Source organism: Stegodyphus dumicola, chromosome 7 (genome assembly GCF_044657685.1).
Source record: "Stegodyphus dumicola isolate Sdum_Otavi_A_Nest chromosome 7, ASM4465768v1".
NCBI classification, from domain to species: Eukaryota; Metazoa; Arthropoda; class Arachnida; order Araneae; family Eresidae; genus Stegodyphus; species Stegodyphus dumicola.
The window spans coordinates 63985627-64002087 of NC_140774.1; the positions used below are offsets into that span (position 1 = coordinate 63985627).

The window sequence follows — 16461 nt, forward strand, 5'->3', positions numbered from 1 at the left end:
ATAATTACAAACTTATTCAAATAAAAATACTTAAATGTATACAGATCTGGTAATTTAAAACACTAAATTAATAAATGATGGACTTTGCTGGTAGTGATTTTTTTTCCACTCGATACATCTGTCATGTCACCTTTTGCTCCAGTACATGGCTTCACTCCAGGTTACATTTCCATGCAATACCTCAGATCTTGCCCAACAAATCAGAAACTCTTTTTTTTTCCTGTTAATGTTCCAATTCAGTTTGTGTACACATTTATTTCGAAGTGGGTCATTATAATTTGTGTTACTCATGCTGATTATTATTACTAATATTATTTGTATCCTCATTTATTTGATCACATCTATATTATAGATAAGTAGTCGAAAAAAAAATGCTAACTGTATACAAAAATGCACTTTTAAACTCATACTCAAGGAGACCAAAATGAAGAATGTGGTAAAATGTGGTATAAAAGCATTATTATGATTACTCAGCTTTACTAAATTAGGGTTTTCATGGAATGAAGATATTCCATAACCTGATTGAGTTACAATGAAATACATACAAACAAAAGCATGCAGCCAAGTAAATTAGGTCAGCACATTGACAAAAGGCTTCTTAATTTAAAAAATCAGTGTCCTGGATTTTTCAAAAGAAAGCTGGGTGTAATGAAAGTGTCAAAAACAAAACAAGATCAATGAAAATGCTATGCACACTCCATATCCGATTAGTTACTGAACTGATACTAGTTTTCTTTATTCTGCGTAAGAGAAGAAGCACAGAGACTTTACTTTCTACTTATATTGAAAAGTAAGATAAGTAAAGAGTTTGGAAGGTGTGGAATACATATTTATTTCAGACAATTTTCATTGTAATGTGATAACACAACTTGTGTGTTGTTGCCCTTTTAGAAAATCTAGCTGAAAGAGACACACATGAATAAAAATTTTAAACTCAGGCAAAAAACAACCTTAGATTGGCATAGATTTTAAATAAAACTCCCATCAATTTGAAGGATGATCTGACATAAGTCCCTTTCCTTCAGCTGCAGAGAAGTTTCACAATATACTACATGTATGGTTAATGTAAGCAGCCAACAATTAAAAGAATAAACAAAATTAGAATTTATGGTACTTATGCATTAGCATAACCACCTTCACACTATTTAGCAAATTTTATGGAAGAGGGAAAATTTTTTTGAAGGGAGGTTGTACAAAAAATATTTATTATACAGATACAGATTTTACAATTCAAATATGTATTTGTTTCAAAAAATAATCAATATACCTTTTATAAGAGGGCTTTTGTTTTGTTTGTTCTAGCAGAAATTTCTTGGTGATAGCTTTGAGAAGAGATTTAATTTTAACAAATTTTGTGGCAAAATACTGCATTTCTGTAGAAAATTTTCCCAACTTTCTCCTAATGGCGGCAAATTTCACAAGCATACGTTTTAAAATTAAGCAACCCCCCCAGAAAAAAAAATCATGATTTTTCCATTAAAAGTGTTGGAGCTTGAAATACAATGGTGGCAACAACAAAATGCACACCAGTATGTTGAAGTTGGTTGTTAAAAACTGAAGAAATGTCAGGCATATGGTTACCTGAAGAACTGTTATGTGTGTGGTTGCTAGAATTGGACACATTCTAAAATTTTGGCTATTTCTAGTAAGGTGATACAGATTACATGCAAGTACCAAATTTATTATAATATTTATTTAAAAAATATCTAAGTTATAAAATATGTTCCTAATCCATTAATTAATGTTTTCGTTTTATTTAAAGGGAAAAAAAGTAACTTTATGAAGGTACAAAGGTGATATAGAGAATAAAATATTTACATAAATATCATTTATTTCTACGACATTGCCTAAAGTACACCTTTTTTTTCTCCAACTTTACTTAGTACAATGCTAATTTTTAAACATTTTTTCTATGACTGATAAATTACATAAATTCTTCCCCCAAACCACACATGGTTTGTTATCAGATTTAAATAAATTAAGCACCAACAATAAATTATGGATGTGTTTTTAATACCATCTCTTGCAGTTTGTCCTTCTTTAATCAGTTCTTTAGTGCGGGCAATTTTCTGATATGTTTGTTCTATGGCAGCTCTTGTTCTTTGGTAATCTGAAGTAGAGCCTCCTTCGAGACTGTCCTGAAGTAGCAAATGACTAGTAGAGGACTCATTACCACTTCCATTTGGACGCCAAATAGGAACTTCCTACATGTAAATAAACCATTATTTAAACAAATAGGAACCTCCCCCATGTAAATAAAGCATTACTAACTTTTATGTTACAGATAAAACAATCTATAAGATTATTGCTCTGTGAACATAAGTTTAAGAAGGCAATCACATAGAATGGTATATTGGCTTGTGTCAATATATGGTACACTATGTGGGAAAGGGGGCAGGAAAAGAAAGAAAGGATAGTTCCACATCTCTTGTTTTAAATGACCAGTTTACAAAATTTACATTGCATTTTTCATGCCTCAAAGTCATGACTTAGGATATATATTGGGTGTACAGAAAAAGAACAGCTCACATGCCCAAAATAAAAGTGTTTAATACAGTATGGTTTATATAGTTGAGAAGAACTCAGAAAGTTTTGTTCATTGGAAAGACTTTGCTGCGTGGAAATGACCCCTTTAGATTTCTTTGCTGTGACTCAGATTTTAAACTCTACATTTCATTTTGTTGGGGTTTATGAAGGAAAAAGTATATCAAATGCCTGTTATCAATCTTGCAGTTTTATGTGCCTGAATTATGGAGATGATAGGGCTATGGTTATGCCAGTAATGCTTTTGAATGAGTGGAACGAGACAGGGCCCAAGGTACAACTATATGAATATTAATCACACATCATTACATATTAAACCATTACATTTAATGTAAAGCAAACAAATAAAAATTATTAAGTTAATAATTCAGAATACTCTGTAGTAACTATCATGGTTAGATCCTTACAATGCTTTAAGCTCACAAATTGAAGAGCTTAATTTTTTGTTTTATTTCTAATTATCTACCAATTAAAGAATATGAAATATCATTTTTCATATAATTGATTTCAGAGAATTAATACTGTTTTCTTTGATGAAATGTTTTGCACAGAAAAAGAAAAAAAAAAAAGTACATGTACCACAAAAGAAAATGTAACTTTACAAAAGAAAAATATATAACTTGCCAGTTCTGCAACTTCATCTGTAGTAGTCTGCTCTTCTGTTGAACTTGATGCCAAAGGCCAACAATTTAAGTAAGAAGTGGATGGTGTATTTCCTCCTGAGCCTCCATAAGTTGGTGTCAAAACAGAAAGTGCAGTGGAGGACTGAGTTGTTAAATGCTTAGGAGTGTTGTTTCCATTGCTGAGTATCCCACTCTTTCGAGGGATAACTGGGCTTTTACGTTTCATTTTAAAAAAGCATACTGACAACAGAAAAAAGCATATATTACCAGAAACCAAGAATTCAAGTAAAATACATGCAAATCTAGGAATAAAAACACATAATTTTGCATGCATTAATCATTTAGAAATCAAATTCAATTACAGTTTAGAATTTTACTATTTCTGCACCCCCCCCCATCTTTTATTCATTATTATCTATTTAAAGATAATATTTATATACTTCCAAAAGTTTCTAACAAGATATACTTCTCAAAGGAATACAAAAAATTTTAGTAGTTTATTTTTTAATATAAGCTGCTAATATTTTGAAACACTTTTCACACTGTTTAATGAGCAGTTCCATGACCCTGAAAAAGCAATCTGAAGATTTGCTGTCAAAATATTCCATTAACATCTATTTTCATGCCATCACCATCATTATTAAATCACTTTCCATGAAGGTAAAATTTCAGTTTGGAGAACAGATAATAACCACTTAGAACTAAATCTGGGGTAGATGGAGTGTGTATTTCATTAAAGTGTCTCAGAATTTTTTGACAGTTCTAAAAAATAAAAGCAATAAATTTTTCATTAATTGCTTTCTTGGTGGTTTCACCCAGTTTTCTCTATTCCATTATTCTCTCTTAGACGATGATTCATAGCATAGGATATATGTTTCGTCCTCAGCCTTGTCTGCAAAAAATCACAATAACTGTTTTCAGCAAATGCCCCATTACAGTTTTTGCATAACAGAAAAACAGTTATTATAGATAGATCCAATCTTGCTTTTATTTTCCCGACATTCGTTCTCCTTGTTTGTTGTGAAGTTGTTTGACTTCTGAATTAGTATTCGTTCTCCTGTTTCCCCATATATAAACTCTTGGATATAAGCAATTTCTGATGTCAATGCCTCTAACTGTCAACCTTCCAAAGAATCATCTTCTGTAGATTCTGAAGCCCATACAAATTTGTTCTACCGGTTCAATTACCTCAAATCATGAAAGGAATGAATGATCGATCATACATAATAAACAAGCACTGTTTCATATCTTTAAAGCCTTCTTTAGTCAAAAATTTAACTGCAGAATAATACTTGATTTTAAACATTTTAGTATAAACATACACATTATTTCATTCAATAAACAGTAAACAAAAATATAATGCAAATGACTTCACTTATGAAACTTTCAAATTTAATCATCATTGCATACCTGCAAGATGAATTTATTGCCTAACTACTTTTTATAGGTAACGTTGGATACTTTTGGATCTATCTATATATAAATACGGTATAAAGTCCGTAATCTGGACATCCATTATCCGGAATGATCTATAATCCGGACCTCAAAGCCACAAACTTTTTTTTTTTTTTTTTTTTTTGCATGCTTTACGCATGGGCGCTTTGAAAGAAATGTTTAATAAAGTAAACAAATAAATATTAAGCTTTTTTTTTTTTTTTTTTTTTTTTTTTTGTAAAATTTGATACCCTTTAGATCATAATTGTTCTTTATTTCATAAATTACAGTTTCATATTTTTAACAGTATAATTTCTGCATGCCATCTTACCAGATTTAAATTGATGATCTATAATTCAGAAAAATCCCTAATTCGGAGTCACTGAAGTCCCGACGAGTCCGGATTACGGACTTTGTGCTATATGCATTTTGAAGATGCCCATTTGAGAATATTAAAATCTATCACCAAGATTCTTTCACTAATAAATTTGTTTGTAATGCACATTAAAAATTCTAACATATAAAATCTGGTAAAGTAATTATTGTGTACTATTTTTAAATTTTAATATTAATTATCTTTAATTTTAGAGATTTCCACATTCAGAAATTTAGAAGAAATTAGAAGTTCTGAAAATAAGTATTTACTACAAAAAAAAAAAAAAAAAAAAGACACGTTATTTTTTTGCTTAGAAAAATAATTTTAACAATCAGTTCTGCAACATTTAATGGAGTAAACTCGTTACGATAGCTATAAAAACCCTCCCTCCAAAATAATTAAAATAATTTATTCTAAAAATATTTTCAAATGGAAATATCAGTTTTGAAATTTTTATTACAATACAGTCAAAAGTCTTTAATCTGGTCTCATCAGGACTTCGGTGATTCCGGATTATAGATCATCAGTTTAAATCTGGTAAGATGACATGCAGAAATTATAAAATTAAAAATATGAAACCGTAATTTATGAAATAAAGAGCAATTATGTTCTAAAGGGTATCAAAATTTACAAAAAAAAAAAAAAAAAAAAAAAAAAAAAAAAAGCTTAATATTTATTTGTTTACTTTATTAAACATTTCTTTCAATGCGCGCATGCGTAAAGCATACATTACGCATAGTCGAAACAAGAAAATTGCAACCAGAAAACTATTTGATTTGTATTCGTGATATTTATAATGACGAAGAATTTGATTTAAGTCATATCAAAGTCGGAGTACATCGAGACGAAATACTACATTTAGTAAGGAATTATAAGCCAAATAAAATAAAAACATCTGCCTTGAAGATAAGGATAGTCCTGACAGATCAACTTCCAGTTCATTGCGCGACGCGAGGTCCCCACCCTCGCGCAGAGCAGCGTGAAATTGATAAACAGATTTCGGAATGGTTAGAGAAACAAAGCTGACTTTATCAATTTTTTTGCAGCAATTCCACTTTTTGTTTGATGGACATCGAAACATGCTTTCCCTTTGTTGATCCTTTGGCAGCTCCATCATCGGAAATTCTATTTGACATAATCGAAAGTTCCAACTTACTTTTATAAAATTGCTCTAACAGTCTGCAAAAAATAATAAGCCGGATCCAATTCGAAGATTAAGGAACAACGCAATCTGCAACACTAACTGAAATAAATAATTAGATAATTTTAGCTTAGTTTATACCGCCCGTTATACATTAAACGCGCATGTGTAAACGTATTATGCGCATGCGTAAAGGTATTACGCGCATGAATGCGTTGATGCATGTACAGAAAGTTTGTAGCTTTGAGGTCCGGATTATAGATCATTCCAGAATATGGGTGCCCGGATTAACGACTTTTGACTGTATAGGTTCCAATAAAGTGATATTAATATCTTCATTTCCAACATTTAGTTAAAACATTTTTGTAATGATTTAAAAAGCTGAAAGCTAAGATGATACAAAAAGTAGTAATAAGCAAGTCTTAACTGTATCAAAAATAAATCCTAAAAGAAAAATAAGAGTCAAAGATAAATCCTGACAAAAAACAAGTGCATCAAAATTCTGAAAATAATAATAATAATTGTATCAAAAATACAGGATGGATTAAAACAGAATGTTTTGTTCTTTCTAACTGCAAATATAAAGTTAGTAACTACAGCAAAGCACATTATAAGACATGCTTGAACTATAACATTTTCCGTATGACAGAATAATGGCACATATTTTACGATATCTATTATTCCAACAAATATTTTTGTTCACACAAAAAGCATTTAAATCAAATGGATTTACTTACTTCAAAGGAAAAAGGTATTAAAGGGGGATTAAAACAAGATAGCACTTAGTGCAAATTGACAGTAACAAGAATAATACCTTGTGTTCAATAAAAATTTCTCCAATGGAGTAACAATAATAATACCTTGTGTTCAATAAAAATTTTCTCCAAGTTCAATACGGACAAATTTTCCAAGCTTCAATTTGACAAAAAATTTTTGCCAAATTTTAAAAAATTAATATACAACTTCCTTATTTTATTTCAAATAATTATTTATTAATTTTTTAAGTTGCATTTCTACCCCTGGGTGGGCTTTGGAAAAATTTTAATACTTTGAACACAATTTGTTATCCCTGTATATTATTTTGAGTCCATATATCCATTTGACAAAATGCTAACTTTTTAAAATTTTTTATAACCTTAACTGTCCACATGTTGCACAGAAATTTTAAAAGATAATCCATGGTTCCAAATCAGCATGCTAATCCACAGTGAAAGAAGTTTTAACATATTTAATATTAAAGGACTTCTTTATTAAAAAAATTAGCGATTTTTTCTCCCTGGAGCAAATTACAAAAAAAAAAAAAAAAAAAAAAAAAAAAACCTATTTACAAAAAACCAATATTACATGGTTGGTATGATTGTTAATACATTGTATGTCTCCCAGACGATGCAATACAGTCTGTACAATGCCTAGGCATGCTGAGATTCAAATTATCGATCTGATCTTGGGGGGTATTGCACCACTGAAAAGCAATGCTGTCTGAAGTTCCGGTAGACATGTAGGAGGAGGTTGACGGGCTGCAACTCGTCGGCCAAGCATGTCCCACACGTGCTGTACTGGATTCAAGTCCGGTGAGAATGCTGGTCAGTCCATACGGCTGATATCCTCCGATCGAAGGCATTCGCTTACGATGTTTGCACGGTGAAGACGGCGTTGTCATCCATAAACACAAATTGTGTGCCCCTGGCGCCCCGAAACAAACGTACATGCTGTTCCAGAATGACGTTCCGATAGATTTGGCTTGTCATGGTTCCAAATTGAACATGCAGGTCAGTTCTAGAACCTAGAATAATTCCACCCCAAACGAGCACTCCTGCACCACCGTAACAGTGTCATTCAATGATCTTTTCTTGGTGGTAACGAGTACCTGGAACTCTCCATACGAAAGTCCGGCAAAAATCAGACTGCAAGCTAAACCTGGACTCATTGGAAAACATCACACAAGCCCACTTTTGCAGTGTCCACAATGCATGCTCTCTACTCTAGGCTAACCACAGGCAACAGTGATTAGCAGTAAGTGGAACGCATCTGACAGGTCTACGAGCATATAGACCAATCTGCCCTAAGCGTCTGTACACGGTCTGCCTTGAAATTGTCGTACCAGTGGCTGAAGAGAGCTGACAAGACAGGTCTGAGGCTGTGCTCCGCCTGTTTCTTTTGGCAGTAACTGCCAAATACCGGTCCTCATTCGGCATTGTAACTCTGGGTCGACCTGTGTTGTAACGTCTACTTACATTACCATCATCTTGGAATGGTTGCCAAAGCCTGGAGATGACACTCTGGGCAATTCAAGTTCGTTTGATACTTCCAGTTGGGTAAGCCCACATTCCAGACGGCCGATAATTCTACCACGTAAAAAATCATCCAAATGCGTCCTTTGTGTCATAACTATTCGGTTATTGCACTGAAATGCTTATAAAATGCATGTGAACAATTTTACTTCTTTGCCTGTATTCCTTATATATCACTCTCTTACACTCTCATCATTGTGACGTACCATCGGTGTCATCTGGTTACTTCCTGAAATTTGCATATGATTCTTGAAGATGTGTGTAGTGATTTTACAGGTGATATATTTATTTTATAGTTCGATTTCTGCTTGACTCTGAATTATCCTTAATTTATGGACATGAGTGTATTTCTCTTTGTTTCACAATCTTTCAAACTGATGCCTTATTTATTTTTTTTCTCTCTTAAAAATCTTGGCATATGATGCACCATCCTTATGAATTTTAATAATTTTTAGCATTTCTTGTGAACTCAATAATCTACGCTTGTTTGGTTTATCAAAACTATTATCAGATTTTCATTTCTCATTCATTACAAATGGATTTAGGAATGAATTATAAATAAAAATTAAAAAAAGAGCAAATCACGTTGAAAAAATCAGATGTTGAGAATGAAAAATGATCATGTGATTTGATAGAGACTGAGGGTAAGTTCGCTCTGTTCTGCTACATCTCTTGGCAAATGTGTATGACCAATCAGCTGCATTCATTTTGCCAACATATATTTCAGGCTGTATTATTCTAGAGGAAAATTTTTCCAAACCACACAATAGTGAATCAACCAGGACTGAGTGAAATTTATTACTCAAATTACTAACCATACTACAGTGGGGTCAGTACTGGGTGAAGCCATACTATGCAAAGTAATCCTGTGTTCTCAGAGCAGAGATACATTTATACTTAATACAGTATCCTCTTCAAGTATACACTATATCAGTAAAATGATCAAAATGGCTATATATTTAGCAAATAATTGAAACTGTGCTTTTTGAGAACTAAAATGAATTTTCTGAATTTGATGAAATTAATATTTGGCCTAATTTGAATACTTGTTCTGCTGTATAATTATAATCTGCAACAGACAGTATTCACTGATGTTGCACATTATAATTGGTTGAGAATATGTATAATGGAAAAATAAAACACAATTTTGCTAACATTCTGGAAAGAGTTTTAACAAATATATTTATCATAGCTAAAGCATTTCAGTATTGTCTTCTACATATATAAGTTATTATATATTTCAAACTTTTTACTTCTAGTTAATAATATGTCATATGAGAAGATCAGTATTTCTATTTTCAAACTAGTTATAAAACTTTAAAACTAGTTAAAAACTATATTATTCTAGTCAAAATTTTCTCATTACTTTTAAAATAAGGTAGTTTGCAAGTTATAAATGACCCAATTAATATATACTTAATCATAAATTCCTCATAAAAATAAAATAGTTAAGTGACTAAATAATTTGGAAAGCTAGGGCAGAACACTAAGTGGGACATATAACACAGAACACTAAAAAGTGTTGCAGCAATCAATTTTTTCTTCTCGGTATGCACTTCCCCCCCCCTTTAACAATGTTTTAGAAACTCTTGTACCACATTTGAACATTTATTGCTGTTTTATTCACTTTACTATGTAATGTCTTTTATTTATCATTTTATAATCAGCAATCTCTCTCTCTTTTTTTTTAGGTATATGAAATTGATACATACAAGCCGAGAAATATCAATCGTTAAAAGCTATAGATATTTATTTCAAGAAATTGACTTCAAGGATAAGCCACATCCTCTAACCAACAGAATCAAAGTTTAACACTCTAACATTAATCCCATACTCTCCAGCATCATCCCAATCATTATTACTAATAATAGTTTATCTTTTTCTCTCATACGTCCCTGCCAAACAGCAAAATATTAATACAGGTTTCAAACTGCATTATTAATAATGAATTTCTCCTACCTTTTATCTGTATTTGTTATTTGGATATTTTTATCTACTGTAAGTTTTAATTCAGACAAACAGAACAACATTATTCAGGACAGGTTTTCTTTTGGCAGAAAATATTATTTGCTTGCCACAGGCAGAAACTAATATTAAAACATTGCATTAATTAATAATAATAATAATATAATGTTTTAAATGCTTTTTAAAAATTAATATTTAAAATTTTTTTAAAAACAAAAATCTGCATACAATTTAATTTTCTTTTATCCAATATGCAATTCTAGTAATGAAATATTAATAATTAACTTTTAATATTAAAGAGAAAACAAAGGTACAACTCTGATAAACGCCCTAATTTCACCAAATGTGGCGATATGCGTTTTGCACTGGTTTATGGCGCGATTGCGTGTTGTATGGCAACCATGTCGACGTTGAAAAATCTTTTGGTGGAGTAGTTTAATTGCTAGTTGGTTCGTGTCGCGTGTGTTTTTGAAATGACCTATGTTGCAATGAAAGACGTGGTGGGAAGGTTTCAGCCGTGTATTTTAGATTGTGTGCAGAGTAAATTTAGTATGAAAAGGTACGATGTTGGAGTTGTTAACGAGTCTTTTGTTCACGGATGTATTTATGGGGATCGTAGTGTATTTTTGGAATTTCTGTGGGAGTCAGGACTTTTAAAATGGAGTTTGACGTGTCTGAAATGCGGAGCTGATATGAGAACTTGGACGAAAAATGGTGTTTCTGATAGACTTGTGTGGGTTTGCAGTAAAATTGTTGCTAATAAAGTATGTGGGTGTCAGCGGAGTTTAAGGTTTGGATCTTGGTTTTCGTGTAGCAAGTTAACGTTGGAGGAAGTTTTTATTGTTACTTTCGAAATTTTGAATCGTAGGAAGGCATGTGATATAGCAAAATCGTGGAAGTTTTCTTCACAGACGTTGTGTGACTGGCGAAATTTTATTAACGAATGTATTTTGGACTGTGTATGCTCTGTATCTGAGAAGATAGGGGGAAAAGATATTTCTGCTTTTAAAAGAAGCTTTCATTATGGTAAGTGCATCTATTTTATTGTTTTTATTTTGTAGAATGTTATATTCATTGTTTTTTGTATGAATTTCTATTTTTATTGTTGTTTTTTGAATTGTCTGAAATTTATTTTAGTTTATTTTCTTGATTTGTTTTTAGTGTAGATTGTGCAATTCGTAGATGTTTTGGCTGATCTTTGGAATATGGTAACAGGTAGTTTGGCGACATTTTGGAGGTGATAAAGGTTACTACTACCTAGGACTTTGCTAATAATGTGAGAAGTACTGTTTCGATTACGCATTATTTTGTGTGAGGGAAATGAGAGATCATGAGATATGTCATGTGACATTAATGGACGAATTACAGTTCTTTAATCGGAAAAGGGGGTTAATTTGGAAAAATTATTTTGTATTAAGCTTCATTGTGTGTTGTGTGAAATAGTGTTGATTAATTTTCGGATTGCATGGCACTATGTAAAGTGATACTACACTTTGATCTTAGCCAAAAGGCCGAGAAGCGATGCTATGTAAAGTGAATTCTAAATTTTTAATGCGTTTATCTGATAATAATAATAAGTTGAGATTGTGTGAAAGGAAGGATATTACAGTTAAGTTTAAATGGCGGTGCAAGAAATCTGGTGAAAATGGACATTTTGTGAAACGCAGTGTAAGGAAGGGTACGTGCTTTGCTGAAGTAGTTTGAGTATAGGTGAAATTTTATTAATTTCTTATTACTTGGTGAATAGACTTCCAGTTGACTACTGGACTTCAGATTTAGAAATTAGCACTAGTACTGCAGCCACGTAATGAAAGTTCTGAAGAAGATTAGGTAAGTTAGTATTTTTAATCATTTGAGGATATTATTTTTATGCATTGTTCTAAATGTAAGGAGTAAATAAATTAATGTGGTATTATTGGAAAATTGTTATAAGCAATGATTTAGTTTAAAGTAACTAGGATTGCAATCTAACTTTTATTAATTTAATGTATGTGCTTATTTATATTCTAAGTAGTGTTTTTTTAATTTAATTATATTTTAATTTAATGATCATGATTTTGTGAGTTATATATTTGTAGTATTTTGGAATACGTTTGAGTAGTATATGTTGAGTATTTTCATGCATTTTCGTGAAATTTTTCTAATTTATGAGAAAAAAGCAGTGTACATGGATATAGTGAAGAGTGTGCGCAATGCCATTTTTGTGCAATTCTGGGATGTTTTTTTAAATAAAAATAAGTCGACGTGTACATGGTTTAATGATATTTTAATTAAATGATAGTTATTTTGTGAATTTTATGTTTGTAGGAATTTGGTATACGTTTCAGTTGAAGTAAATGTGTATGGAAATAATTTAAATATTTGACACTAAGTATTTGTAACTATTTTTAATGTTTGCATATAAATTCGTTAGTGACGTTTATAATATAATAGATAATTTAGAGGTAAAAGCTTTTGGATATTTTATTTATTTTATACGTGGAAATTTTTATCCTTGGAAAGGGTATGTACTTTTTCGCGATCAGGTAATTTCATATATGTGCTTTTTATCGAGTTTAAAGATTAAGAAAATTTTCCTGCATTTTCGTGCAAATTTTTGTAATTTATGAGAAAATAGCAGTGTAGATGGATAAAGTTAAGAGTGTGTGCAATGCCATTTTTGTGCAATTCTGGGATTTTTTATAAGTAAAAATAAGTCGACGTGTACATGGTTACTGTGTATCTGCTATTCTGAAAAACGCGCAAGGAGTTTGCGATTCTGCACATTTACCCAATTCTGCAGTTAATATTTGTCATGATTACGCAGTTTTGTTACATAAAATTTCTAGCATAAGTGTAATTCGGCTAGTAGATTGTTAGAAAAAGTGTTGAGTAAATAAAAAGAAAAGAAACATGTCTTTACTTCGTGAAGACAAAATGGTGGCGAAAAAAAAATAGAGGGTTGCAGCAGCAGAGTTGGTCACCAAATTTTCGCCAAAAAATTGCCAAGTTACCATAATCTAAAGATCAACTGATGTTTTTTAAAGTTGAAACAGAACCCTGTGTACATGGTATTCTTTGAAATTTATTGTTGTTATGTTAATTTATTAAAGCGAGGCATGCGTAGTTTGTAGATTCGTTCATTGCCTACAGTGTGCCATTCGTAGATTTTTTTTAAGTTAAAACATGTCGCTGTGAACATGGATTCTTGTCAAATATTTTTGGTTAGAAACTTTACGTTTTTGCTATCTAAATTTTTTGTTTTTGTTTTGGATTTTTAGCTTAAATCATGTGTTCAAAACGTAGTTTTTGGAGACATTTTAGGCTTAAAGTTCGAAATGTAGACAAAAAATTTAGATATTAATATGGCAGCGTGAAGTTTCTCGCCAAAAATATTTGGCGACTTGATGGCGCATATCAGAGTAGTTCTAAAACAAATAATAAAAAAATTATTCCTATTTGGCTTATCTTTTTAAATGCAGTAAACAGATAAATTACAAAGCCAATGTAATACAACAGACCACCAATCAAAAAGCAAGAAGAAGCTTCAGAAGTTTTCACGTTTAAGAAGTCACATTATCAAAAAAAAAATCTGAATGTAATTTTCGACATCATTTGTTATTTTGCCTAACTCCTGAAGTGGTTAAGTAGACCCAGTAGGAGTTTTTTGTATGCAGAACAGCTATGGTAGAAAGTATCAACTGCAAAACAGCTCTTCGTACTAAATACTACAAAATGAAAGTGCCCCAAAAGTACAATGGTGACATTACTGGCCCCAAGCAGATCTACCTTCTAACAAGAAAGCCGTTCTCTGATTCACTTGAAAAGAAATCACAATAGAGACTAGAGTTTGGATTTATTAAAATATGGTAAAATGTACTTACTACCGCTATCTGCCTAAGGACAGGGATACCTACATGGAGGACTTACTAAGAGAATTTAATTCACATTTACATTACAGATGAAAAAATGACATGACCAGCCCATTTGCTAGGATTTGAGCCTAGGCTGAACTATGTTCAGCAGTCTTATTCTGTGGAATGCTGGTGGGCCACAAGAACAATCTGAAGAATACAAAACTTTAAGACAGTAGGCCAGCATAAGTGTTCCTGTCATTAAAACAACTGCAAAGAATAAAAAGATCTTCGTGTAATAATAACACTTTCACAGTTGTGATATTCCATTCTCTGACAGGAAGCCAGTATCCTTTATACATATGATCAGTTAATTAAGTTTTAAATCCTCTGCTAGGAAATAACTGGCTGAAAACTTGTTACACTAAGTACATAATAAATTGAAGTGTTAAAATAAATAAAAAGTCTGATTGGAAAAGAAATAATATACAATGAAACCCCCTACAATTACATAATCATTTTGGTCTGTGAAGAAAGCTGATGAAACAAAGAAAGCTAATTTTGATACTGCTGCTTATTTGTGCTCTCGGAAATACTGGTCTCTTTTAGAAGTCGTAAACAGTGAGAAGGCATCCCTATATACAGTTCCACTGCATTGAAATAAGTATTTTTACACAATATGATGCTCTTTAACATTGTTGGCTACTCATAATATGTATGAAAATAAAATTTTAATAAATTATCATAGGACTCATTGCAAAAAGAATATAAATGAACTTTCTAGGGTATTTAAACAATGTAAATGTTCTTTCTAGACACTAGTTAAGCATCCTTTGTTGAAATTAAACCCATGCCTAATATTTTTAAAGGCACAACAAATATTAAAAGATGTATATGTTATTTTATATATCAGAATGATACTAATAAAAAATTGAATTTATAAATATCAATTGGGATAAATCCCATAATTCATTAATTCTTCTAACTGCCTTTTAATGTTACTTAATTTTTGAGCAATTATTTAAACCTATAATACTTATCATTTTCTCTCTCTAAGCATGCATTTTATTATTAGGTACTAAACGTGCGTAGAAATTCAAGTTTCAAATCTTAATGCAGAAAAGTAAACTGCAATAGAAAAAGTTAAAATTAAGAAAAGTATATTATATCAATTAATCTATATTTTTAGACCATACAGAAAGCTAGTTTTTTCAGTAAGTAATCACATACTTAGCATATTTCAATTCAGCTACAATAAATGAAAGTACATAAAATCTTGTGCACTACTGAAACACAGTTTCATAAAATTTCAAACTGCCGCAAAGAACACACATTAAACTTACCACAATTACGTAAATGAACGTAATAATTTTGGAGACTATGTGTTATTAATTTCACATTCTTGCAGAGAATTCTTATATCAAAAAACTAAATTTTCTATAAAATTACATGAATAGGAACTACGAACGCGAAAATACAACATAATACTCATTTAATAATGCTGTAAGAATGTCAAATTGACAGTGTAAATTTTTTAGCACATAGTAATATCAATAAATAAATTATTTATACTAAGTATCATAGTAACTAGATTTACAACACAATAACTCCTACAAACTATGTGTCATAACAATCATCCCGCGTACTTATAAACAAACAACTTCCCAGTATGAACTGACAGGTGAAGGATGTGAGGGTGGGTAAAAGCTTTCTAATAATAACTTAACGAATGTTAAAAAATAGAATGAAAAAATGAAAACGTTTCAAAAATACGATTTTAAATTTGAAAATTTTCTGCTGGAAATAAACTGTATAATTGTTTTTTAAAAATTTTATTTTTGTGCACATGTCAGTTGAATATGTACTTTCCGATACATCCTAGGTAAGAGGAATGCAAGAGATTAATGACGATTTCTCACTTTATTTATTAAATTTGTTACAAAATTATTTAGAAGCAACCGAGTCTCTTCGAGAATATTTTTAAAAAATTTACTTCCCTTTTAATTTGTAAGTTTTTTTTTTTTTTTTTTTTTTTTTTTACGAAATAGCACAGTCGCGTATTTCCAAACCCTACCCCACTTTTCGAATTTTTGACGTCATGGACAAATCGACTAGCTTATTCACAAAGCCTAAGGCTACTATAAAGGTAGTAGCTCTAATGTAAACTAAGGCTCCTTAGTGTAAACAAAACTGTGCGGGAGTGATTAAGGTGACAATAATAATGGATGAAGATTTCCCTTTAATTGATACTGTA

General features: G+C 31.1%; 1 protein-coding gene and 1 pseudogene across 3 annotated transcripts in view; both read right to left on the minus strand.

Annotated features, from left to right (window-relative positions):
* LOC118205059 (transmembrane and coiled-coil domains protein 2-like) overlaps nt 1-15888 on the minus strand; it is an 83469-nt gene extending 67581 nt beyond the window's left edge. For 2 of the 3 annotated variants that reach the window (XM_085820353.1, XM_085820352.1), the window contains exons 1-3: nt 15551-15886; nt 3169-3407; nt 2018-2204 (exon numbers count right to left, since the gene is read on the minus strand). In XM_085820353.1, the coding sequence (XP_085676479.1) occupies nt 2018-2204; nt 3169-3393 (412 nt within the window). In that variant the 5' untranslated portion in view covers nt 3394-3407; nt 15551-15886. Of the gene's footprint in view, nt 1-2017; nt 2205-3168; nt 3408-15550 lie in introns of all 3 variants that reach the window. The other variant, XM_085820354.1, reaches the window with a different exon arrangement.
* LOC118205060 (U2 spliceosomal RNA) lies at nt 11758-11897 on the minus strand (annotated as a pseudogene).
* Nucleotides 15889-16461: the final 573 nt, after the last annotated feature.